At 44.1% G+C, this 25,648-nt stretch overlaps 1 protein-coding gene across 6 annotated transcripts in view; it reads right to left on the reverse strand.

Moving 5' to 3' along the window:
- TMEM14A (transmembrane protein 14A) overlaps nucleotides 1-25,648 on the reverse strand; it is a 47,049-nt gene that overhangs the window by 17,794 nt on the left and 3,607 nt on the right. The window contains exons 1-6 of one of the 6 annotated variants that reach the window (XM_072142306.1): nucleotides 11,329-11,536; nucleotides 9,369-9,448; nucleotides 7,970-8,071; nucleotides 5,844-5,931; nucleotides 4,165-4,240; nucleotides 7-103 (exon numbers count right to left, since the gene is read on the reverse strand). In XM_072142306.1, the coding sequence (XP_071998407.1) occupies nucleotides 4,207-4,240; nucleotides 5,844-5,931; nucleotides 7,970-8,071; nucleotides 9,369-9,448; nucleotides 11,329-11,471 (447 nt within the window). In that variant the 5' untranslated portion in view covers nucleotides 11,472-11,536 and the 3' untranslated portion in view covers nucleotides 7-103; nucleotides 4,165-4,206. Of the gene's footprint in view, nucleotides 1-6; nucleotides 104-4,164; nucleotides 4,241-4,823; nucleotides 5,052-5,843; nucleotides 5,932-7,969; nucleotides 8,072-9,368; nucleotides 9,449-11,328; nucleotides 11,537-13,492; nucleotides 13,584-14,218; nucleotides 14,325-25,648 lie in introns of those variants that run through there. The other 5 variants (XR_011854236.1, XM_072142307.1, XM_072142308.1 and 2 more) reach the window with 5 other exon arrangements.

Genomic DNA, 25,648 nt, shown 5'->3' on the forward strand with positions numbered 1-25,648 from the left:
CTTGGCCAAGGAGTGCTGCAAAACCGTTTTATTAAATTATATCAAAGTGACCTCCAAGACTTGGATCGAAAGGCAGCATAGAACTTGTCACCAAAAATTCTCTCTAAAAAAAAAAAAAAGGGGCATATGAGGTGTAAATGTCTGAATTGAATTAAAGTTGTCTGATAAATGTGATTACAGCAAGCTTGGAAGACAGTTTAAAGAAAACTAGTGCAAGAAGCCAGCGATAAGCTACAGGTGTTAGTAGCTCCTGGTGCCGGCGCAAAAAAAAACTGAATCATCATTGGACCTGCATGGTGAACACAGTGTAAAAGAAAATTTCATGAATGCCCTAATCAAATACCGTATTTTTCTAGACTATAAGGCGCACTAAAAATCCTTTGTCTCAGAAATCAAAGGAGCGCCTTTATATATGAACCGTACTTACTACAGCTGCCTTGAACTGCACAGGTCTGCCACCTGCTCGTCATTCAGCCTTATAATCAGGTGCGCCTTATATAAGAACTTAGACGTTTTAGAAGGCATTTATTGATGGTGCGGCTTATAGTCCGAAAAATACGGTAGTTCTGAAAGTTATCAAAAGTGTGTGTCCTAAAATGATGCCACTGAAAAGTACACCTCTTACCAAAAATAAGCACTCATCTAGCTCTTTCAACAGAAAAATAGAGGTTATGCCTCTGTACGTATTGCCATATTTTCAATGTGTGATGAGAAAATAGTCTCCACATCAGCTGGATATGTTAAAGCACTTTTAAAGAGAACCCGTCATGCAAAATAACCCCCCTAAACTAAATATATTTTCATAAACTGCCATTAGAGAGCATTGCCTCTATCCCTTCATTGTCTCTCTACATGCCTGTAAACCTAAGCAATGAGGTCCTAAAGCTGTATGCAAATGACCTGTGAAATGTCCAATGAAGCATTAGCATATTCAAGCTGTCCAGATTATTCATGAGTGGGAGGCACAGCCACACCCCCAGTGCATGACTGCATAGCCTGTGTAATGGAGTGAGGCTGTATAATGATGTGCTTCCTGGTACTGGTGGCCACACCCCCTGCAGCCTGTGTGTGTGTACAGGAGAGATACAGCAGCTCCAGCCAGCCATGTTACAGCAGAACATGTCAGATTCATGTGTAGCTGATGTCTGTGTATTAGGAGGATGCAGCATATCAGCAGATGCAGCACAGACACCAGCAATGCTTTACTATACATTACACAGACATGAGGAGAGGGGAGGGGTAACAGGGGTGACATCACTGCCTCTGACCATGTGACCAGCCTCATGTACATGATAAAAAATTATTTTACAATGAATAATGTATGAAATAACTAGATAAAGGCTGGAATGGGATCCTTGTGAGCTGCTCCAACAGGTAGAGGTGACAGAGACCTGATGACAGGTGGCCTTTAAGTTATAACTACTTAGTGACACATGTCAGTTTCTAAAAATAGGGCCTGATTGAGAACAGGGCTGAGTTGGTAAACCAAATTTCCCACTCCAACACTGACTTCTCAATTTCCCTAACTTCGACTCCAGCTGCACCAAAATGGTCCCCGACTGACTTCACAGCCCTGTTTTCCTGGCCACTACAGCAGTACTGAAATAAATGTGGTCATTTCTTCCCAGTGCCTCATTTCTCTGACCATGACAATAAAGTGCACACAGGATGCACAACCTGCGCCAACAGGACACATGTGGCCTCCCAAACCTTGAGTTGTGGTCCACACCCTGGTGCCAGAGTCCACAGAGGGCTTCCCCTATTAGATGCTAGCGTTCGTTGACGCAGAAGGCCAGGAAGTGTTGAGTGCAGCTGAGAATTCCTTACTGCTCCGGTTGTATGTATCAGGATAAGGACACAGAGCAGAGCCCTTTAGAGGAGCAGGAGAGGCAAGTACTTATCAAGTGTACTGCACTGCTCCGGGGTGGCATTGTGTGCTGTACCGTGCTTGTTCGTGCATCTAGAGTGCTGGTTGCTGATGCGGTCCCTTAAAGTTGAGAAGTATGACAATATGGCTCTTTACCCAATAAATGTTGCTTACCCCTGTCCTAAGGCCATGGATCAGGAACAGACATTTAAAGGAAATTCATCTATATATATTTTAATCATTATGTGTTTTTGGAGCCTGAGTTGGTCCATTTTTTATCACACTCCGAATCCATAGCCCTGGTCAGGAAGGGCTTAATAAAAAAATCCCTCCCTAAATGAGTACAGACTGAAAAGGTAAACGGGACTTGTCAGCAGGCTTGGCCTATACCCCTATGTTACTGGAGTTTCAAACCTGGTAATTTTTAACCCATTTGTTGTACTGTCCAGTAGTTTGACAACTTTTGACCCTATATGCCTCACTTAATTGAAGCGTACAAAGCGCCTCATGTCTTGTAGCCAAATGTCACACAAGGTCATCAAATGGATATGTGAAATGAGGCAGCGATAATGCTTTACAATATGTAGCATGAGACTGAGGAGTTAAAATGATACTTTTGACAGATATTGTTTGGGGAACTCATTTTCTGGGAACCAATAACACATAATGGTTAGTGTATAAGATGATTGGGTCCAGTTAAAAAAGCTCTTTCACTTGGTGATGAATGCAACTAAAATAAACTGAAGAGACGGCTACAGTTCTATGCCGAGGTTACAGGGCATACATCCTTCACATGAACCCTACTTTGACATTAGGCTATAAGACCTAAGCCAGTGATGGCAAACATTTTAGAGATCGAGTGCCCAAAAATGAGACCCAAAACCCCCTAGCTTTTCCCAAAAAGCCAACACGGCAATTTGGGCAGCATCAAACCTATTTCTACCATAATCTTTGAGCTCCAATCCAACCCTGTCCACACCTCACTCTTTGGACAGGACCAGGCAGCACCGGATGGGTCACGTTAAAATAGCAGGGCACTAATTGGACTGCCTGAGACTGCAAAAAGATGCCATGTCTGGCAAACTCTGTGCCTGTGAGACAACCCGCGTGCCACCACTGACCTTAAGCAAAGAAGGGTTCATGTGAAGGATGTATGCCCTGTAACCTCGGCATAGAACTGTAGCCGTCTTTTCAGTTTATTGTAGTTGCATTCATCACCAAGTGAAACACACCCATCTTACACACTAAACTTTGTGTTATCTGTTCCCAGAAAATGAGATTCCCAAACAATATCTGCCAAAAGTATTATTTTAACCCCTCATTCCTTGCTCAAGCTACATATTGTAAAGCAATATCGCTGTCTCATGGCTATTAAATGTTAATGTGACGGCGTCTGTGGTTGTTTTTTCCATACCAATTAAATGCCCATCCCAAAGCTCGAACATACCAGTTCATGCAACTGACACTAAAGTGAAATTACTAATGCCCATACCTAAACCATAATGGGTTTTAAAAAGATATATTTGAGGACTTGTGCCACACTATAGTGTTAAGATCTTATCCAGTCATGTTATGCCTTGGCTGTAAAGATGAGATATTTTAACATATTTAACCATTTTAGTAGTACATTTCTCTTGGCCAAGTTCCCATGTGCTGTTTTTACTACAATTTCTATTCTTCTGCTACAAAAAAGTTCAAGATTCAGGGAAGTTGTTTATTTTGTACAGGGACAGTATAAAGCCGAGGATATTTGCTCCATGATGACATCAGGGAGAGCGGGGATGTCAACAAAGATGGCGGTAAACACGGGATAACACCCGCAAACAGTGATAGCACTGGCCGCGGGTGTTAGGGGATGCCACACTTGGCGTTTTTGGTCCGTTTTTAAACATCCGTTTTCAGTCTGTTTACCATGCATTTGGCTGCTTACAACCTGTTTATCTATTAAGATAATTGGGAAAAACGGACCAAAAACTGACCAAAAACGCCATGTGTGGCATCACCCTTAGCGATGAGCGTTTGCTGCAATATGTAGCGAACCCTATGTCTGTAAGAAGTAGGCTTAACCCGTAAGCCCTCTTATACATCCTTCACATGCTCATGCGAGGAGTCTTATAAACCATGTCAAGTTTACTACTACGTGGCAGCCCATTTGGATTAGCCAAGTAGTCATGAAGGTTAGTAGATTTGAACAAGAGATCAGATTGTTAGACACTGTCAGCACTGTGGTTGGTCAAAGGGAAGAGCTCGGTCGTGAATACTTGTTGTGAAGCAAATTGTGTTTGCAGCAGTCCTACCTTAAGTGGGATACGGTGTATCCAGGAAACAATACAAATACTTTAAAAACTGAAGTTCTTAATTCCTGATGAAATCCTAAACATATGAAAAGATAAATGGCGCAAGCATTAATTTTTTTTGTAGTTTTAACAAGTTTAGGCTGGAAAACTGTGGCTCGCTTTTGAACCCATAGCCTTCTATTGGGCATGTTTTGTCGCACTGCACAATGAATGTGCTGTGCATGGCCAATCTCTTGTAATTTACATTGTGAGGGCACACGTGGCGTTTTGAACGCGTTTTTGGGCCATTTTTGAGCAGTCCGTCAAAAACCACATGCTTTAAAAAACGCATGCGTTTTTGACCAGTTTCAATTAAGATAATTGGTCAAACCTGTCAAAAATGAATCCGTTTTTGGGCTCACTCTGCCCATGTCATTCAGGCCTCAAACAATGGCAATGGATAGTTTGCGCTCACCCCCCCCCCCCGAATGCACATACAGTTGCGTGAATGAGGCCGTCGGCCACGTTCACACGTTTCTAATTGCAATCCAAATGTTTTGCATTGTATACATGTAAACACACCATTGCTCGCTTGAATTGCTTTGTAAACACCACTCATGCTCAGCATGAGATCACAGCCTCACAATGGTATATCCCTTTATAATTAAAAACACAGAGGAGCTAGCATGCTTATTTTATTCATTCATTCCAGCTGAATTGCCAGTATAAAAATATTAATTCTTATATAAAATCAACACAATATATAAACAGATTAGAAAGATTCAGTGCACAAATTTTTAGCAAAATGTATAAAACTGATCCATATCGAAAAAAGCTTGTTAGCAGGGAGTCCTTCCAAAATCTGCGTCTAGCTCAGGTTGACCAATAGCTTCAAGACAATGAAAATGCTGTAGAAAAAAGGAAGTGATGCTAAGTGTTATAACAAAAAGCAACCAATGCAAATGGCCCTTGTCATATAACAAACAGGTCAATAAATATTGGATATGTGAACTGTGTTGTTTGGCATATGTCTAAGGCTACATTCACACTACAGTATGGGGGACGTATATAAGGCCGACATATATGCGGCCGATATACGTCCCCCATACACTTCTATGGGCTGACGGCCCTGTACGGGAGCGGTATGGTGCAGCACACGTGCGGCACCGTACCGCTCCGTAGCCCGGGGAAAGATAGGACATGTCCTATCTTTCCCCGTATTACGGCGCAGTGCGCCATTACTTTCTATGGAGAGGGGCGGGGGTGAGCTGCGCTCACCTCCTCCTCCTCTCCCCGCGCTGCCGTGTGCCCGCCGTGCTACGGTGCGGCGGGCTCACGGCAGTGTGAATTTAGCCTAAGGCCCAGTTCACAACGGCATCTAGGCTTGTTTTAATCTCCCTTTTAGCAGAGCATAACAGAAAGAAAGACAAGAGGAAGACCATCCCCTCACCTTCTGTTCCATGTAGGCTATAATGGACGCTGCTGCACTATTTTTTCCAGATATTAATGACAGAATTTGTAACAGAGACTACCGTAAACATTCAGTAAATAACTTATGGTCTAAGTACTTCTGTACATAACTTTTATTAAAATACTCTCTCTGCACAGAGAACGGCGACAGCCATTATTATATACCGTAACAATTCATACATATGACCTGCCCATAGGACATACCTGCCTGAAAAGAGTTATAAACTCACCTTATGAGTGCCAATAACCCAGCAGGCATGACTTTCCTACTACGATTGTACCTCAGGCCCATTATTACAGACAGAGTGCCTGCAGCAACTATGGGAGAAAATATTTGAATAGGTTAGGACAGTCATGGGGTCACTACTACTGTACATACAGTACACTTTGACAGGATTTACAAATTGATTCACACATCTATTATCTATGATAATTCTGCATGGAAGATCTAAAACTGTGCAGTACAATGGATGTAAATGTGGGGTCACTAAATAATATTTACATGCAATAGAGAGAAGCTATGGGGAGGTTAGGGCAGCCTAGAGAAGTAAATCTGCAGCATGCTTTATCTGGCACAGATTTAAAGGGGTTATCCGGGTTTAAAAAATGTTTTATGGCCGGGCTGGGGAGGGCTATTTTAACACAATAAACATGTACTTACCTCCTCCGGTGCTGCCGATGTCCCGTGCCGCGGCCGGTCTTCTCTGTGCGCCGGTTTCATTACAAGTACGGCCGGAAGCTCCCATGCACACCATCTCCCAGCGCTTACAACGCTGAGAGATAGGGACGGATGGGAGGAGCCGTCCACATCGCGGACCGGAAGCTCCCTGTGCGCGGCTTCCGTGTTTGTTAACAGGGGCACGGATCGAAGGGACCGTGGCGCGGGACATCAGCGTTGCCGGAGGAGGTAAGTCCATGTTTATTATGTTTAACTAGCCCTCCCCAGCCCGGCCATAAGATATTTTTTAAACCCGGATAACCCCTTTAACATGCATTTTACTTTTTACTATGCAGTAGGCAAAGTAAACAAAAAAATTTGAATGAGAGGGAAGGTCCATTATTCCTCCTCTCCTTGTAGTCTCCAGTCCCAGCTTTGCCTCACAATAAAAAATAAATGTAATATCTGAGATGTTACCTGGCACTGGGTAATAATGATGCACGTCTCCAGTGTGATTGCACCAGGGAGAGGAGGTAACTGTCACCCCTGGAGGTGTACATAATTATTACCCGGGGGCGCCTGTGTGACAAACACAGAGTGTACAAAGCTAAGTAGCATCTTTTTTAAGGTAACCTTGCGCACAATTGGCGGGCCTCGGCTCGATCGCATATAGGTTTCCAGGGTTATGAACGCGACACTAGTGGAATGTGTGACCGCGGCCTAAAAGTAATTTTTTTCTGGAATCCAGGTGTTTGAAAACCATGCGTTTTTGAAAATGCATCCGTTTTTGACCAGTTTTAATTAAGATAAATGGTAAAACCTGTCTAAACGCCATTTGTGGCATCACCCTCACAAAGCTAATATTTCGTTATTAAGGATGCCAGAAAACAATCCCCCATCCTCTAGAACAGTGGTGGCGAACCTATGGCATGGGTGCCAGAGGTGGCACTCGGTGCCCTGTCTGTGGGCACCCAGGCCATCACCAAAGAGGACACAAGGGATGTTCATGGATTCCCAGACAGCCCAGGACTTGCTGCGCTCAGTGCTGTCTTAAAGCGACAGTGCTGCCTGAGACTACAGGAGGAATGAGAAGGTGTGGGCAGATCTGGATTATCATTGTTGCTTCAGCTCCAGGCCCGAAAATTCTTCCTTTTCAGGGGAACACGAATTTGTCACCCTTTTTTTTTTAACTATATTGGTGTACTTAGGATACTGATACGATTGAAGAGAAGGGAGCAAGAAGTTACTGCTTAAATTGTACTTAAAATGTTGACACTTTGGGATAAATAAGTGGGTTTTGGTTGTAGTCTGGGCATTCCGTGTCTAAAAGGTTCGCCATCACTGCTCTAGAAGGAACGAATAGCCTAACTAAGACACTCTACCAGCAGTAATCTGGTGGTAGATATCCTATTGTGCTAAAGATATTTCAAAAGTTAAATTACTGCAAACGTAGGGCAAAGGAGACACGTGACATCCCTATATAGGACACTTGGGAGTGTGTTTGGTGTGGCAGTACAGTATGAGGTGCTATATTCCATGTGTATGTTTCACAATAAGGTGAGGATCAGGTGTTTACACCTCTCCTTTAATTCCCAGCGGTTAGCTACAATTATTCTCTAGACACACCCGTATGATGCTACTAAATCTCAAGTGTCCTGATTGTGTAATTTTGAATCACATGAGTATAATTTTACTTACTCAATGATATCTTGATATCCCTCGGATTGTTTGAAACTCGCAGGGCACCATAAGCAGCAAGCACTCCAAATGTAAGACCTGCAGCAAGGGAGACAATGCTGCCTGCAAGATACACACCGAGGGTATTAAAGAAAGAACAATCCATTTAATCCAGCACAAATGCCACCTGCCAGATGCTGGATTACCAGATGATCATGGCAAAGCATAAAATGTAACAAAAGATCTCCATAAAGACTATATACACCGTTGTCTACTTGTCTTACTTTACTGCCTCTTATGAAGAGGTCAAAATATGTTATTGCCAGACGGTTTGCATGAATGGGTATATACAGTACTTGTGTGCTAAAATCTTTCTCAGTAAGATTCAGATGGACAACACACTCTTCTCATGCATGAATGATCCCTCCTGGATGTCTCATAGTCCAGATACATCCTTAGGGAGCGTTCACACGCTTTGGTTGCGTTTTCATTGCGTTGTAAAACACATTCAACAGCTGAGGAGTGGTGATTTTTCTAATCACATTACTATTTACATTTGTAAATGCGATTTTAACACATGCGTTAAAAAAACACATGCGTGAACGTATGCGTTTACAATGTGTTTTGTAAACACAAATGTTAACAGTAATGTAATTAGGCAAATCACCTCTCCTCAGCTGTTGTAATGTGTTTTAAAAGGCAATGAAAACGCAACCAAAGCGCAATGCATGAACGCGCCCCCACACAAATGTGGTTGGCAGCTGCTGGAGGTAGTCTATGAAGGATGATTTACTTATCCTATAGTAAAATCAGGAGGGGCCAGACAGCATAACTCCTTAGGGTGAAGACACACATGGCGTTTTTGGGCCGTTTTTACTAAGTGCGTTTTCAGATCGTTAAAAAACGCATGCGTTTTTGTCCGTTTTTCCGAAATTGCGCAATGAAAACCGGACAAAAACGCATGCGTTTTCAAACGATCTGAAAACGCACTTAGTAAAAACGGCCCAAAAACGCCATGTGTGTCTTCACCCTTAGGCTGGTGCGATCGGGCCGAGGCCCGCCCTGGTGGGCGCGACATCCTTTGGCTGCAATCACATGCTGAGGTAACATTGCATTTCCATCGCAAACACATGCAATTGCCAGAGGAGCCTTTGGGCGCTGTCACACGTTGCGTTTGCAAACGCAGACGCAGACCAAACCGCGCCCACCGGGCGGTCCGCGGTCCAATCGCATCGGCGTTTCTCTATGTTTCTATTGAAAACGCCGATGCGATTGGACCGCGGACCGCCCGGTGGGCGCGGTTTGGTCTGCGTCTGCGTTTGCAAACGCAACGTGTGACAGCGCCCTCAGCGTTGCATTTCTACATGGTTCAGGCTTTATACTAGAAATAAAATTATTAATCCCCATTAATAAAGCTTACCTTTCCTAGAAAATCCCATAAAGCCCCCAGAAACCAGCAGGGCTGCATATCCGAAACCAATCCAGTCTATAGCCATGATTCTGGTGATATAAAAATACAAAACTTAAGCCGATGACACACATGGCGTTTTTGTTGCATTTTTTTTTCATGGTGTTTTTGCATGCTTGAAAAATGCATCATATTTGCATATTGGCTTTTTCATTGGGTTTTAGATTAAAGTGTCTTAACTTGGCGTTTCATTGCGGTTTTCAAAGAGGTTGCGTTTTTGAAAATGCATGTGTTTGTGGTGTGTGATTACATGCACAAACAGCAGGGGGGGATGTATTAAAGTGTGAAGGCGCATTCACTCGTTGCGTCATGTTTTTAATGCGTGTTGACATATTCAGAAGGCATCAGCCTTGATCACATGTTAAAGTAACATTGCCTTTTAGCAAATGCAATGGAAACGCAATGTTACTTGTTGAAGACTTCAAAATACGCAACGCAACGCATTGTGTGAATGCGGAGTGTCAGTGTTAGACCAGTGCAGAGTAGAACTCCGCAGTTCTCCACTGCGCCCAGATTAATGAGTGAGGCCTCATGCATACGACCGTATAAAAACGTCCGTCTATACGGCAGCAATACGGTCCCATGTATTCCAATGGGCAATATGGCCATCCTTGTACATGGCTGTATTGTCCACTGTACCGTAAGCGAGCCATATAAAAATCTAGAGGATTTTCTATTTTCCACGTATTTCTGTTTCATACAGATCATAGAAGTCAATAGGAACGTATAAAATACAGGCTGAATGCGTGCTGCAGTATCCAGAACCAGTGGGAGGGGCATTCTGTCAGCCAGCCATTATTTGCCAGCATGCGTTAACATTGCGTTTACAAACGTAAACGGTAATGTAATTAGGCAAATTACCTCACATCAGCTGTTGTATATGCGTTTCAAACGCAATGAAAACGCAACCAAAACGCAACGTGTGAATGCGCCCTTAGGATGCGGTTTACACGGTGCGTTTTGAAATACATTGCAACAGTTGAGGAGAGGCAATCAGCACCCGGTGTCTCTCATTTACATAATACAAGACACAGGGCACTGATTGCCGATTGCCTAGAAACTCATATGCGATCGGCCGCGCGCTGCCCCAGTGCATTTTGATTCTGTTACAAAACTAAATCAGAACGCTAACGTGTGGCATCATCCTAGTAATAATTCCTTTATTTATATAGCGCACACAGATTACGCAGCGCTACACAAAGCTTGCCAAATCAGAACACAGGGCCTGCGCCAACACCCTGCACACCCGGGCAAGTGCCGAGTCCCGCAGCTACCAGAAAAACCCAATGGCGCTCCCCTGGGCAGCTCAGCAGACACCAATGCAGGGCAGGTGCTAGCACAGACTCTCAGTGAAGGGGGGTGACACATGCCTTCTGTGAAAGAAGAAACTCGGCAGATACCACTATAGAGTCGGTGGGTGTCACTTGGGGACAAGTTCATATTGCACTTAAACCAGCATCCGGAAACACAGGGTATCAGCTATTAATGACAGCTGATATTCCTGTGCAACTCCGATAATGGGTGTTAAATGCCTGCAGGGGGATCGGTGCCCCCACAGCATTTCTGAGGGTGAAGACACACATGGCGTTTTTGGGTCGTTTTTGGGCCGTTTTTACTAAGTGCGTTTTCAGATTGTTAAAAACGCATGCGTTAAAAAACGCATCTGTTTTTTAAAAACGCATGCGTTTTCAAAAAATGCATGCGTTTTCAAAAAACGCATGCGGTTTTGTCCGTTTTTCCGAAATTGTGCAATGAAAAACGGACAAAAACGCATGCGTTTTCAAAAAACGCATGCGTTTTTAACTATCTGAAAACGCACTTAGTAAACACGGCCCCAAAACGCCATGTGTGTCTTCACCCTGAGGGTGGCGATCGTTGCTATGGTAACCCCAGGGATGTCTATAATAAATACCTGCAAGGTCCTGTCCTATGGGATTGCACAGGTTCATAGTGATACCGTAGTACCCTGCAATACATCCGTACTGCAGGGAAATCTATTGAACAAGAAAATAAAATGTTCTCATATTTGGTGTGTTTAGTTTCTGCGTTTTTCATGCCGCCACATGAGATCACTGGAAAAGGGGCCCACTGAGGCTCTGCTGCCCAGAGGCCCACTGAAACCTGGAGTTGGCCCTGTGTGAACCCATCCTTAGGATGGTGACACACATGGTGTTTTTAGGCCCTTTTTAGTAGTGAAAAATCTGAAAAATGCATTGGTTTTTGAAAACGCACCAGTTTGAATTAAGATAATTGGTCAAACCTGTCAAAAACGCATGCGTTTTTTATGATCTGAAAACGCACTAGCTAAAAACGCAAATGCAGACAAAGCCGCACCCACCGGGGTTTCTATGGAAACAACTGCGATCGGGAACGCAGACCAAGCCGCACACTCCAGGGCGGGCCACGGCCCGATCACAGACAACACGGTGCGTGTGGCACCAGCCTGAGGGCGCGTTCACACGTTGCGTTTTGACCTGCGTTTTCATCGCGTTTGAAACGCATATACAACAGCTGAGGAGAGGTCATTTGCCTAATTATATCACTCTTAACATTTCCGTTTACAAAACGCATCGTAAACGTGATGTTAACACATGTGTTAACAACATGTTAACACATGTGTTAACATTGCGTTAACAAACGTAAACGGTAATGTAATTAGGCAAATTACCTCTTATCAGCTGTTGTAATGCGTTTTAAAACGCAGCGAATACGCGATCAAAACGCAACGTGTGAACGCGCCCTTAGGGTGAAGACACACGTGGCGTTTTTAGGCCGTTTTTAGTTAGTGCGTTTTCAGTTTATGAAAAAGCATGTGTTTTTGACAGGTTTGACCAATTATCTTAATTCAAACTGGTCAAAAACGCATGCATTTTTCAAAAACTCATGCGTTTAACGATCTGAAAACGCACTAACTAAAAACGGCCCAAAAGCGGCCTAAAATGCCACGTGTGTCTTCACCCTAAGGGTGATGCCACACGTGCCACTTTGTCTGCGTTTGCAAAATTTAACGCAAAACACCGGCGCCTCATTCCCAATCGCCGGCTTTTCCATAGAAACGCCGATGCGATCGGGCCGAGGCCCGGCTTTGTCTGCGTTTTCAAACACAGACAAAGCGCTATGGGGGACATTTACTTAAAGTGTCGGTGTCTGCATTGGCTTTGTTACCGACCTGCTCTCGGAAAGAAGACACACATTTAATACTGTGGAGCTGTGCAGAGACGTTTCTGTCTCCGAGACCATTTTCTGTCCCTGGGACCAAAATCTGTCCCGAGCACCAGAAATATGTCCAACAGTCCCTGCTAGACCAGTTTTCTTTTGGTCTACTTTCCGCCAGTTTACAGCGCCCAAAAATGGCTGTGACACATATTAATTGTGTCTGAGTTTCCACTCCGCCAAAGCCACGCCCCTTTTCGGAGAAGAGTCGGAGCAGACGGAAAAAGGCATTTTTTCTGTCCCCGACAGCTAATAAATAGGTCTGAGAGCAGAACATGTGGTGATAGCGCCACAAAACTGGCGGAAACGCCATAGTAAATGTCCCCCTATGTGTGTCTTCACCCTTAATGTGATCAATGTGGAGGGTATGTTCACCTTTTCTATTTGACATGGATGACAATGTGCACACCTGCAATGAGTTTGTTGTCAGGGCAGTGTATAGACTGTGGTTTGCTCTACTGAAATCTCATATTCATGCTGAGGGCTCCACCAAAAAAGTATTATTGTGGTGTGAACAGAGCCTCACAGATTTTCGCGTTGCCTCCGTTTTATGAGTGCAGTTCTTTCCTTAGTTATGAGGTAATGTCTAGGCCATGGCTCCCCTGATAACCCTCCCCAGTGCCTGCTCTCAGGCTTCCTTGTGGAAGTATCACTATTACCAGAACTCTGGGGGGACTTTGTATAATGAAGAGTCCCGGGAGCTCCTGTCCCCTACCAATAATAATTCATTAAAGCTGCGGGGACTAATAATCCTGATCCACCGGCAGCAGCCCGCACCTACCTCAGCCTGGTGCCGCCTCCAGCTACTAACCTTTCAACCGTGACAGAGTGTCACACCAGGGGAGGTGGTGCTGTGTACTGACCTGCTCATATACACCTCATGTGGGTATAATATATATCCTTACAGACTTGTATGACAAAACTTGTACTTTTATTTTCAATATTGTTGTAAAACTCGTTGTTTTGTTTTTTGCATTTTCCCAATGACTGTTACTTGCGTATATACCGCCATCTAGTGACTATATCTAGTATTACAACTGTGTTAAAACAGTATTTTTTTACCTCCCTAATCTCTAATTACAAACAAATGAACAAACCGTAATCTTGCCTGACAATGTTTAGTCAAAACAATCATATAGTTTTTCATTTATGCCCTACCCATTTATATTGAAGGACCAGGATCATTTAGGACCAGGCCTGATTTCTTTAAAATTTGCCCTGCGTCATCATAGGAGGTTATAACTTTGTAACGCTTTAACATATCTAGGAGATTTTGAGATTGTTTTCTCGTCACACATTGTACTTCAATGTAATAGAAAAATTTTGATGATATATTTTGTGTTTAGTTATGAAAAAAAACCTACATTTGGTAAAAATTTGTAAAAATTATTCATTTTCAAAGTCCTAAATTTTCTGCTTTTCAGGCAGATAGTGACAGCACACAAGAAACTCTATAACTAACATTTCCCAAATGTCTGATTTATATCAGCGTGGCTTTTTAGGCATCCTCTCTCTTTTCTAAGTTCACAGTACCCACAGTAGCCCCCATTCCCGGGCCCTATATGAGAAAAAACAAAATCTGTACTCACCTTCCAGCTTCTTCTCCCCGGCCCTGCGGCTCCATCTCCTGCTCTTCCGGCCTGGGCGCATCACTAGGACGGGGCGGTGTCATATTGTATGCGCCGCACAGGCCCTTACACTATGATGTTAAAGGGGTCATCTGGCAGGAAACTTCATTAAAGGGGTCATCTGGCAGGAAACTTCATTAAAGGGGTCGTCTGGCAGGAAACTTCATTAAAGAGGGCCTCTAGCAGGACATTTCATTAAAGGGGGCATCTGGAGGACATTTTAATAAAAGGGGCATCTGCTGTGAACTGGGGGGGGGATGACTGTGGACTGGTGGGGCTATCTATATACTTAGTGGTCACGTGCAGGGGCTATCTATATACTTAGTGGTCACGTGCAGGGGCTATCTATATACTTAGTGGTCACGTGCAGGGGCTATCTATATACTTAGTGGTCACGTGCAGGGGCTATCTATATACTTAGTGGTCACGTGCAGGGGCTATCTATATACTTAGTGGTCACGTGCAGGGGCTATCTATATACTTAGTGGTCACGTGCAGGGGCTATCTATATACTTAGTGGTCACGTGCAGGGGCTATCTATATAGTGAGTGGTCACGTGCAGGGGCTATCTATATAGTGAGTGGTCACGTGCAGGGGCTATCTATATAGTGAGTGGTCACGTGCAGGGGCTATCTATATACTGAGTGGTCACGTGCAGGGGCTATCTATATACTGAGTGGTCACGTGCAGGGGCTATCTATATACTGAGTGGTCACGTGCAGGGGCTATCTATATACTGAGTGGTCACGTGCAGGGGCTATCTATATACTGAGTGGTCACGTGCAGGGGCTATCTATATACTGAGTGGTCACGTGCAGGGGCTATCTATATACTGAGTGGTCACGTGCAGGGGCTATCTATATACTGAGTGGTCACGTGCAGGGGCTATCTATATACTGAGTGGTCACGTGCAGGGGCTATCTATATACTGAGTGGTCACGTGCAGGGGCTATCTATATACTGAGTGGTCACGTGCAGGGGCTATCTATATACTGAGTGGGCACGTGCAGGGGCTATCTATATACTGAGTGGTCACGTGCAGGGGCTATCTATATACTGAGTGGGCACGTGCAGTACAGTAGGGTCCTGTCTAGCTTCTCATGGCTCAAAAATGCTTTGGTCAAAAATAATTATGTATAATGTTATGTATTAATGTGGGAATGGACACGGGTGGGGCCCCACAAAAATCTTCCAGTCATGGGCCCCAAAATTCCTAGTGGCAACCCTGCGGCCAGGAATAGAAGTGAAGGAGCGCCATTCACAACAGATCTGCACACCTACACAAAAATATTTATAAAAATACATTCACATTTCCCAATATAATAAAAAATCACCCTGCTACACTGCAAAAAACATTTCCAATGATGCCCTGTTTGTCCAGAACTATACATATTATATATCAAAATCACCAAAGCTAAAATAGGGAATTCATTTTTAATGTTCATTTTGAGTTAATTTGAAAATGAAAACAAATATATACTATAAATGACAGAAAGACTTTTTTCTGCTTTTAACCCCAAATAAAACTAGAAACTAGAAAAACTAGAAACCCCTAAACCACCACAAACGAAAATTCGCTAAAAATATCCTGGCTAAGAATACCTTTGATGGGGTCAGGACGTCTGAGGCAGCTTTGCTGTTCTATGACTAGTTCTGATCCTGGCTCGGAAGTCAGGGCTTGGCACATGGACCTTAGCATTCAGAGCCACCTGCAAGGGGGGTTGGGCTCCCAATTAAGGGATTTGAGCACCGGTTTGAATCTAGTCTGAGGGCTCTGTGTATACTCTGTGTGCATGCCGTCCATGGTGTACCTGCTCTGGGTACCTAGCCGTCCCAGCCCCTGATATGGCTGATGAGGCAGAGTTAGGCCACCTCCACCCTCCTGGTCATGTAAGTGGGGCTGCTGTGTCGGGTTCTGGTTTTTTTTTTTTTGAACCCTAAGTTAGTTTTCCTCTTTTTGGAGAAAGAAAGGTCTAGGGGGAAAGACAAAAAGGATAAGGCTGATAAACCAGAAAAGTCAAGTAACGGGGAGAGATCTGAGAAATCTGAGAAATCAGAAAAGAGTGAATCCACCCCTTCCAAGAAATGTAACATGTGCCTCCACTCGCTACCTGATTCCTACAAAGCTATTTGTAAACCCTCCATATAAAATTTTATGCAAAAGGAAAAATCATCTTTTATGGATGAGCTGAAAAAATGTATGGAAGAAAAGGTGGTTTCCTCCGTGGCCGCGGCTACACATAGAGAGCCACCCTTCCAGCTCTGAAGAGTATGTGGATTTAGGGGAACCATGTTGCTCCACTGCAGATACGGATGATAGAGGACTCTCACAGGATTCTACTTGTTTGACCCCCCCACCCCCCTCAAGATACATTGCCCTCACACCTTCCTTCTCCTTATCTTCTACCCACCTGGCTATCTGTTGGTGTTGTAGTCCCTGTACCTCAGGACAAGAGAAAAGGGGCTTCTACTCTCCTCTGTTTCTGGTGAACGAGCCAGACGGATTTAACCGGCTTATCATGAACCTGAAGCAGCTCAACAACTTATAACCTACAAGAAATTCTGTATGAAGTCAGTAAGACCTGCCAGCAGGCCCGGCGTCAGCACCCGGCTAACCCGGGCAAGTGCCGGGGCCCCACAGCTCCAAAGGAGCCCACCACGACGATGTGGCACCGTATTACGGGGCCCAGGTTCGCCGCTGATTTCAGGCCGCATAGGAGGTGGGCGGAGAGGTAGTGGGATCGGCCCGGGAGCAAAGTATAATTCGGCATCCCACTCCCGGGCCATCCCTTTACCTCCCCTGGCTGCTGCTGAAGGACCCTGCCCTACCCACCTCACATGTTGCTGCCCAGCCCTCCCCTCCCCGGCACACCCATCGCTCCTGGCCCGCCGCTTCACCTGCGGCCTGGACCGCGCGCCTTCCGGCCAAGCGGCTCGCGTCCGGCCTGCCCGCCGAATCTCCAGACGGCCTGTGCGACAAATCTCCAGCCCGGCCGCCCTCTCCTATGCGGTCCACTTCCCCTGCCACCCTGTCCTAAACCAAGTGACATCCAGTTGGGGTGAGTATGATTGTACATATGTAAATGCATGTATATGTGTGTGTATGTATGTATGCTGTGTATAGTGTATCTGTGCGTATGTGTTGTATATATGTTGTATATCTGCGTATGTGTTGTATATATGTTGTATATCTGCGTATGTGTTATATATACTGGATGTGTGTGTATATATGCTGTGTATGGTGTATATATGCTGTATATCTGTGTGTATGCTGTATATACTGGATGTGTGTGTATATATGCTGTATATCTGTGCGTATGTGTTGTATATACTGGATGTGTGTGTATATATACTGTATATCTGTGTGTATGTGCTGTATGTACTGGAAGTGTGTGTGTTTATATGTATATCTGTATATGTATATCTGTGCGTATGTGTTTTGGTATTTTAAATGTCTGTTTTTTAATGTCGCTACACAAGTTCACTGTTAAGGGGCCCACTGAGGCTCTATCGCCCAGGGGCCCACTGAAACCTGGAGCCGGCCCTGCCTGCCAGTCTCCTTATCCCCACAAATTGTTTTATGTGTACTATTGACCTTTGGGAGACTTACTATCACGTCCCCATTCATCCTTCTTCTCATAAGTTTTTAAGATTTTCTGTTTATCTCTTACCGGTCTCGCTCTCCATTTTCAGTTCTGTGAACTGCCCTTTGTAATCTCATCTCTATCTCATATTTTTACCAAGATTATGATAGAAGTGGTGGCCTATCTAAGACTTCAGGACGTCTCCATAGTTCCTTACTATGACCTCCTCATTGTAGGAAGAGACAGAATCAGCTTGATTATCTCCAGAGACATTACTTTAGAGAGACTGTCTCACTTAGGGTGGATCGTCAACCTAAAAAAAGTCAGACCTATCCCTTTCTACTCACAATTATGGGGTAGGAAGCAGCTACTCCAATTATGGGGCTGCTAATAATATATGGTACTGTAAGGCATCGGTACCATGGAGTGTCAGAAGTGCAGGCAGAACGACCTCTCCCTGCACCCTCTGTCCTCCACAGACAGCTGATCTATCAATCATAGATTGTGCTGTCTGTGTCCACACACTGCAGCAAGCAGAAATGAGAAGCCACAGATCATGCAGTCAGTGCTGCGGGGGATCGTCTGGAAAGGTGAGTGAACTTTTATTATTTTACTGTTAACTGCTTTGAAGTGGCCCAGCAGAGAAGACGGTGGGGGGTGTAATATGTACACTCACCGGCCACTTTATTAGGTACAAAAGGTCCAACTGCTCGTTAACACTTAATTTCTAATCAGCCAATCACATGACGGCAACTCAGTGCATTTAGGCATGTAGACATGGTCAAGCCAATCTCCTGCAGTTCAAACCGAGCATCAGTATGGGGAAGAAAGGTGATCTGAGTATCTTTGAACGTGGCATGGTTGTTGATGCCAGAAGGGCTGGTCTGAGTATTTCAGAAACTGCTGATCTACTGGGATTTTCACGCACAACCATCTCTAGGGTTTACAGAGAATGGTCCGAAAAAGAAAAAACATCCACTGAGCGGCAGTTCTGTGGGCGGAAATGCCTTGTTGATGCCAGAGGTCAGAGGAGAATGGGCAGACTGGTTCGAGCTGATAGAAAGGCAATAGTGACTCAAATCGCCACCCGTTACAACCAAGGTAGGCAGAAGAGCATCTCTGAACGCACAGTACGTCGAACTTTGAGGCAGATGGGCTACAGCAGCAGAAGACCACACCGGGTGTCACTCCTTTCAGCTAAGAACAGGAAACTGAGGCTACAATTTGCACAAGCTCATCGATTTGCACAGTAGAAGATTGGAAAAACGTTGCCTGGTCTAATGAGTCTTGATTTCTGCTGCGACATTCGGATGGTAGGGTCAGAATTTGGCGTCAACAACATGAAAGCATGGATCCATCCTGCCTTGTATCAACGGTTCAGGCTGGTGGTGGTGGTGTCATGGTGTGGGGAATATTTTTTTGGCACTCTTTGGGCCCCTTGGTACCAATTGAGCATCGTTGCAATGCCACAGCCTACCTGAGTATTGTTGCTGACCATGTCCATCCCTTTATGACCACAATGTACCCAACATCTGATGGCTACTTACATGTCATAAAGCTGGAATCATCTCAGACTGGTTTCTTGAACATGACAATGAGTTCACTGTACTCAAATGGCCTCCACAGTCACCAGATCTCAATCCTATAGAGCATCTTTGGGATGTGGTGGAACGGGAGATTCGCATCATGGATGTGCAGCTGACAAATCTGCGGCAACTGTGTGATGCCATCATGTCAATATGGACCAAAATCTGAGGAATGCTTCCAGCACCTTGTTGAATCTATGCCATGAAAAATTGAGGCAGTTCTGAAGGCAAAAGGGGGTCCAACCCATTACTAGCATGGTGTACCTAATAAAGTGTCCGGTGAGTGTGTGTGTGTATATATATATATATATATATATATATATATATATATATATACATATACATACATAGAGACAGAGGCAGACAGTCTATAGGGAACAGGGGTTGTAATTTTTATATATTAAGGAGCAAAGTATAGTGGACAGGGGGTAATTTATATATATAGAAGAATCACTGAATAGGGGACAGGACATGTAATTTATAAATAGAGGAGCCACTGTATAGGGGATGGAGAAAGGTATAATTTATATATAGGGGAGCCACTCTATAGGCGACAGGGGAAGGTGTAATTTATTAAGGGGAACCACTGTATAGGAGACACAGAGAGGTGTAATTTATACATAGGGGAGCCACTGTATAGGGAATGGTGTAATTTATATATATTGAGGCAGCCACTGTATAGGGCAGTGGTGGCGAATCTATGGCACGGGTGCCAGAGGTGGCACTCATAGCCCTCTCTTTGGGCACCCAGGTCCTCAGCACAGAGTTTACAATACAGCACCCATGGCAATCCCAGGCCACACAGGACATTGTGCACGCAGTAGTATTTTAAAGCACCACATCCTTGGCTGCCTGGGACTGCAGGAGAAGTGAGAAGATGTGGAGAGTGCTGGATTATAATTTGAGCTTCTGCCATGGGCCCTCCATTCATCCTGTACAGGGGACCCTGGAGGGGCGCTACAAAAATCTAAATTTCTCCTCTTTCTACTGTATTGATGTCCTCAGGACTCCAATATGATTGAAAGCTTTGACTAAGCAGTAAGAAATAAGTTATTGCTTAAATTGCCATGTTGGCACATCACTGGTATAGCCATCACTGGTAAAGGGGATGGGTGTGTGTGTGTGTGATTTATATACATTGAGGAGCAAATGTATAGTGGATGGGGGTGGGAGTGTAATTTATATATAGAGTAGCCACTGTAAAGGGGATGGAGAAGGGTGTAATTTATATATAACAGAGCCACTGTATGGGGGCCAAGGGAGGGTGTAATTTATACATAGAGGAGCCACTGTACAGGGGACGGTGGTGTAATCTATATATAGAAGAGCCACTGTACAGGGGACGGTGGTGTAATCTATATATAGAAGAGCCACTGTACAGGGGACGGTGGTGTAATCTATATATAGAAGAGCCACTGTATAGGCGACGGTGGTGTAACAAAAATAAAAAAAAGTGATAAAAAGACAAAAAAAAAGACAAGCAATGATCGGCAGTCTGTGGATGGGATGTGCAGGGACTTGTTCAGTGGTTAGCACAGCTTACTTTCGTTTGGGCCTTGTTGGTTGAACAAAACCAAATCAGCCCCTACACTCCTTCACAGATCATATGTGCCTCTCCAACTATATACTCAGAAATACCAAAACGAACCAGAGCGGTTCTTGTTGGTTGAACAGCCTGATCACAGCTGGGAGAAATGACTTACGATAACGCTCCCTCTCACACTTGGGTTGAAGCAGTCGGTCACTGAAGGTGCTACCCAATGCCACCACAGTCTCATGCATTGGATGGGAGCTATTCTTCAGAACAGATTTCAACTAACACAGTATCCTCCTTTCAACTACCACCTGCACTTTGTCAAGAGGAGCCCCAAGGACAGAGCTGGCTTTCCGAATCCGTTTGTTCAACTTGCTCCTCTCCTTAGCTGATATGCTGCTTCCCAATCAGACTACAACAAAGAAGATTGCTGATGCCACTACAGAGTTGAAGAAGCTCTTAAGAAGTGCCCCAAGCACTCCGAATGTCCTCAGGCTCCACAGCAGGTATAGCCTGCTCTGACCCTTCCTGTGAAGTGTGTTTATGTTCTCTGCGCACTTCAGTTTATTGTTGAGGAGGACAACCGAGTATAGGGTTTTACTGCCTCAGTGTCTGTCCCATCGATGACCACTGGTTGAGAAGGAGGACTGTGCATACGGAAGTCCACCACCATCTCCTTGGTCTTCCCAGCATTTATCCTAAGGTGATTTTGCTGGCAATCCACAAATTCCTGGATCAGTTCTGTGTATTTTCTGTCATTCTTGCCGGTAATGATGCCTACTATAGCAGAGTCATCAGAGAACTTCTCACATTGCCCATAATGACAGAGGGTAGCACAGGTCTATGACTTCTGTCTCTCCAAAGAGCTCCAGCCCTACATCCTTGTCTTCTTTCTTTCCTCAGTTCCCGGGTGATGTCGGGTCTGATATCCTGCTGCCCTGTTGTATCACTAAACTCCAGCTGCTGCTCCATAGTGTAGATAATAAACTCCCGGCTCCATAAAGGCTCTCCAGACACTCGGTGAAAAAAACTACAAAAAGTATTACAAGGGACATTTCTGGTACTGTTTTTATGTCGTGATTTCTGTTCTGATAACATCTATGTAATATGAATATGTAGTAAGCTTAGTTTGGGTGCTGTTTCTATGTAGTAGGTTTGGTTCTGGTAAAGCATCTTTTGTAGCAGCTTGATGGTGATTTTATACTTTCATGTAACACATTTTGTTATATTACTGTTTTTATGCTTTAAATGTCAAATCATCTAAATCCTTTAGACCGTTGGTGAGGCCACAATTGTTTTACAGCCTAGTACTCATGCTGTGCCATTGACTGTGGCAAATGCTGGCCAAGCCAATACTCCAGGCCAGGGTCGGCTCCAAGTTTCAGTAGGCCCCTGGGCGACAGAGCCTCAGTAGATCCCTTTGCAGTGAGCTCACTAACTAACTAAAACAGTCTCTTGTTCCCTGACCCTCCCCCTGCAAACACTAAACTTGACTCATCTCATGTGAAAATGGGATGGCAAGAGTCATATTTTCCTTCCTGACTTTTTTTATGGGTAAACAGGGAGAATTTTTTTATGGGTAAACAGGAGAGGGAAGTGAAAAATTATATTTGATACCCTACTTGAGGGGGCTAGTGATTTAGTGGGGTGAAACCTGGTAACAGGTTCCCTTTTAGCTACATGTTTATCTGTTTCCTGGGGATCAAGCTAAAGTGGCCTTGATAGTCTTGCAAGACCCATGATTGGATCCTTTATAGAAAAAATGGCCCAAACTTGGATTTAATTGTACTGCGTGGCTGGCTGTGACTTCATGCATAACTTCATGCAGGACTCATGCAGGACTATTACATTCAGCTTCTGGCACCAGCTCACATGTAGAGATAGTGCCAAAGCTGCAGGCGTCAGCAATATATTACAGCTGATAGCTGCCTGTAACAACCACTACTAGAGATACCACCGATTGTGGATGTTAACCCCTTACACTCATGATTGACAATGGTGTGTGAGGGGCAACACGTGATTCTGCATGTATGCCCCATGGATCGAACCCAAAGAGCTTACTGGGGGGGATCCGATCTTCTTAGGGCAACCATGTTTGTTTGATTAGTGCCCCAGGACTGCCTGAGATCACTGGATGTGAGATCCTGCTTCTGTCAGCATTTGACTGACTTTGCAACATCCCCCACATGGGCCTGCCCTTTTTCGGTGGCTAGAGGAAGCGGCCTTGCACACGCCGATGACCACAGGGCTTGGTATCAAGAGCAAAGGCCTCGTCCACAGCTTTGCAGGTCTCCAGCAGGTGGTGTGTGCAAGAAAATGGAGGGAGAGGCTGACCGCATAGGTTTCACCCTGGGGCAAGCCCGATGTGATCCCTGTGAGTGAATAAAGGGGTGCCCATGATGGTGTACAGCCAGATCCAGGGATCACTTCAGTTGGATTGAGGTAGCTGGATGAAGTTTTGGTCCACAGGAAGGTGTGCACGCAGCCTGGTAAAGTAGCTTCAGGATGGAACTCTGTTCTGGGCCTAGTCTCCCGACTGGCCAAGGTGTCAGGCAGCTTGCCTGAGACACCTCTACTTCATGGGCTAAGAAAGACTCCTCTCTACTCTCCTCATACAGCAGACTGACCTCAAAAACCATGTGCTCCCTCCCACAAGAGGTTTTTATAACCTCCCCTTGTGAGTTAGCAAGCACTATCCCAGCCAGTTTACTCCATCCTTACAGCAAGTACAGAGCACATAATCGAATAATGCACGTAGCTCATGACATGCCAGGCAGAATCTTACCAATTACAAAGTTTCTCATGCTAGAGACCCCCTAGTGACGTGGGCAGGCTCACCAGACATCTCCTGACATGGAGAGGGACACTTTTGCAACATCTACCTATCCCATGCACTGACAGGGGTGTTGCCACTACAGACTCACTGTGTCAGCATACCAAATTATGTCACTGGCTGATCAGGCAAGGGATCAGACGAACCCTTGTTCAAACCAAAGTGTGAAAAAGTTAGAAAGTAAAAAATTACAGTTTAAAAACATTTTTATGATAAAAAATAATGAAAGAAAGAAAAAGACACTAAGATACCACATTTACATACAAAGTGGAATTTCCTCCAAATTTGTTTTTATTATGTAAAATTGTGCAAAAATGAAAAAAGTAGGTACCACTGTAATTGTACTGACGCATAAAATAACTATAACATATTATTTTTATGATATGGTGAACGGACAAAAATAACAGCTAAAAAAAATACTAAACAAGAATTGAATCACCCAGAAAGAGTTAATAAACTTTGCAGAGCATAGAACTTTGGGTGTGATTTTTCTAATTTTTTTTAGCAACTGCCAAATCATAAGATAACATAACATCCATTAAATACCATGCCAACACAAAGCAGACATTTGGTAAATTTTAGATATTAAGTTATTTGGGAACAGATAGAAGTCCATGTTATGGACAAAATCTACGACTGGTGTAGAATTCCATTCTGGTACATAAAACCTCTCCAGAAGTGCCAGATATTATTTCAGCTCAAGCATCTTTATTGCCCAAAGCAGCCAATTACATAGTTACACTATATTTTGGGAAAACATTTTGAATAGTTACTATCAGCAACAATGGCACTCTTGTTTAGAAGTTTTTGTTTATTGGTGAGGCTATCCAATCTATGTATTACTAAAGGGGTTTTTACAGTATAACTAAAACCTCTGGCCTACAGGAAAGGTGGGCTAAAAAAAAGTTGTGATGTTTAGCAGTGAATGCAGTGAAAATGGTGAAAAAACACCAGAGTTTTCTTGTGGGCTTGGATTTTACAGCTTTCACTGTGCGCCACAAATTACATGTCTACTTTATTCTTTGGGTCGGTGCAATCACGGGGATACCAAATTTATATAGGTTTTATAATGTTTTCATACATTTACAAAAATTAAAACCTCCTGTACAAATATTTTTTTTTAAATGTTGCCATCTTCTGGCGCCAATAACTTTTTCGTACTTTGGATGACGATGACGTCACAAGGTGCGACGATCCATGGCACGATGGCGGCGCCCATGCGCATAGATCTTAGCGCATGGCTGGCGGCGGCGATCGGCAGGAAAACACCCACGATCAGTGCTTGCACAGATCACGGTTGTTACCGGTAAGCCTTTGCTGCAATATACAGCAAAGTCATACTGGCAATGGAGAGGGCTCGGCCCGCCGTACTAGTACGGTACAAGTTGGGAAGTGGTTAAACCTCAATTAACAGGAGCAAGAATTGAAGCAGGAATTGGAGAGATAGATATAGTGCAAGAAAGGTAGGTCTCTTTTTTTTAAGCTCCCTTTTTAAATTGAAAAACCCCTTTAGTTGTCATGTAGGCATATTTTTTTAATTTACTCAATTAATTCATCAGTCACTGTACATTTTGAGCTATTTGGAAATTGAACACGCACCTCAATATCTGGAGCAGGTCCAGGTTTCAGTAAGAATTCCACAGTTACTTTGCATTTCCACAGATTGAACATTACACTCTGTTGGTAATTACCTTAATTCATGAGCCTGGTGCTTCAGTAATAAAAGTTGCCGAGAACATTAAATTCACTTTGCTGTGCATAAGGTTAGAGATAATATTTTTGCTACTGTACAACTAATTTTCTCATATAATTGGAATGTCAAACATACTGAATTAGGAGATAATATGAGATGCC

Source organism: Engystomops pustulosus, chromosome 3, assembly GCF_040894005.1.
Source record: "Engystomops pustulosus chromosome 3, aEngPut4.maternal, whole genome shotgun sequence".
NCBI lineage: Eukaryota > Metazoa > Chordata > Amphibia > Anura > Leptodactylidae > Engystomops > Engystomops pustulosus.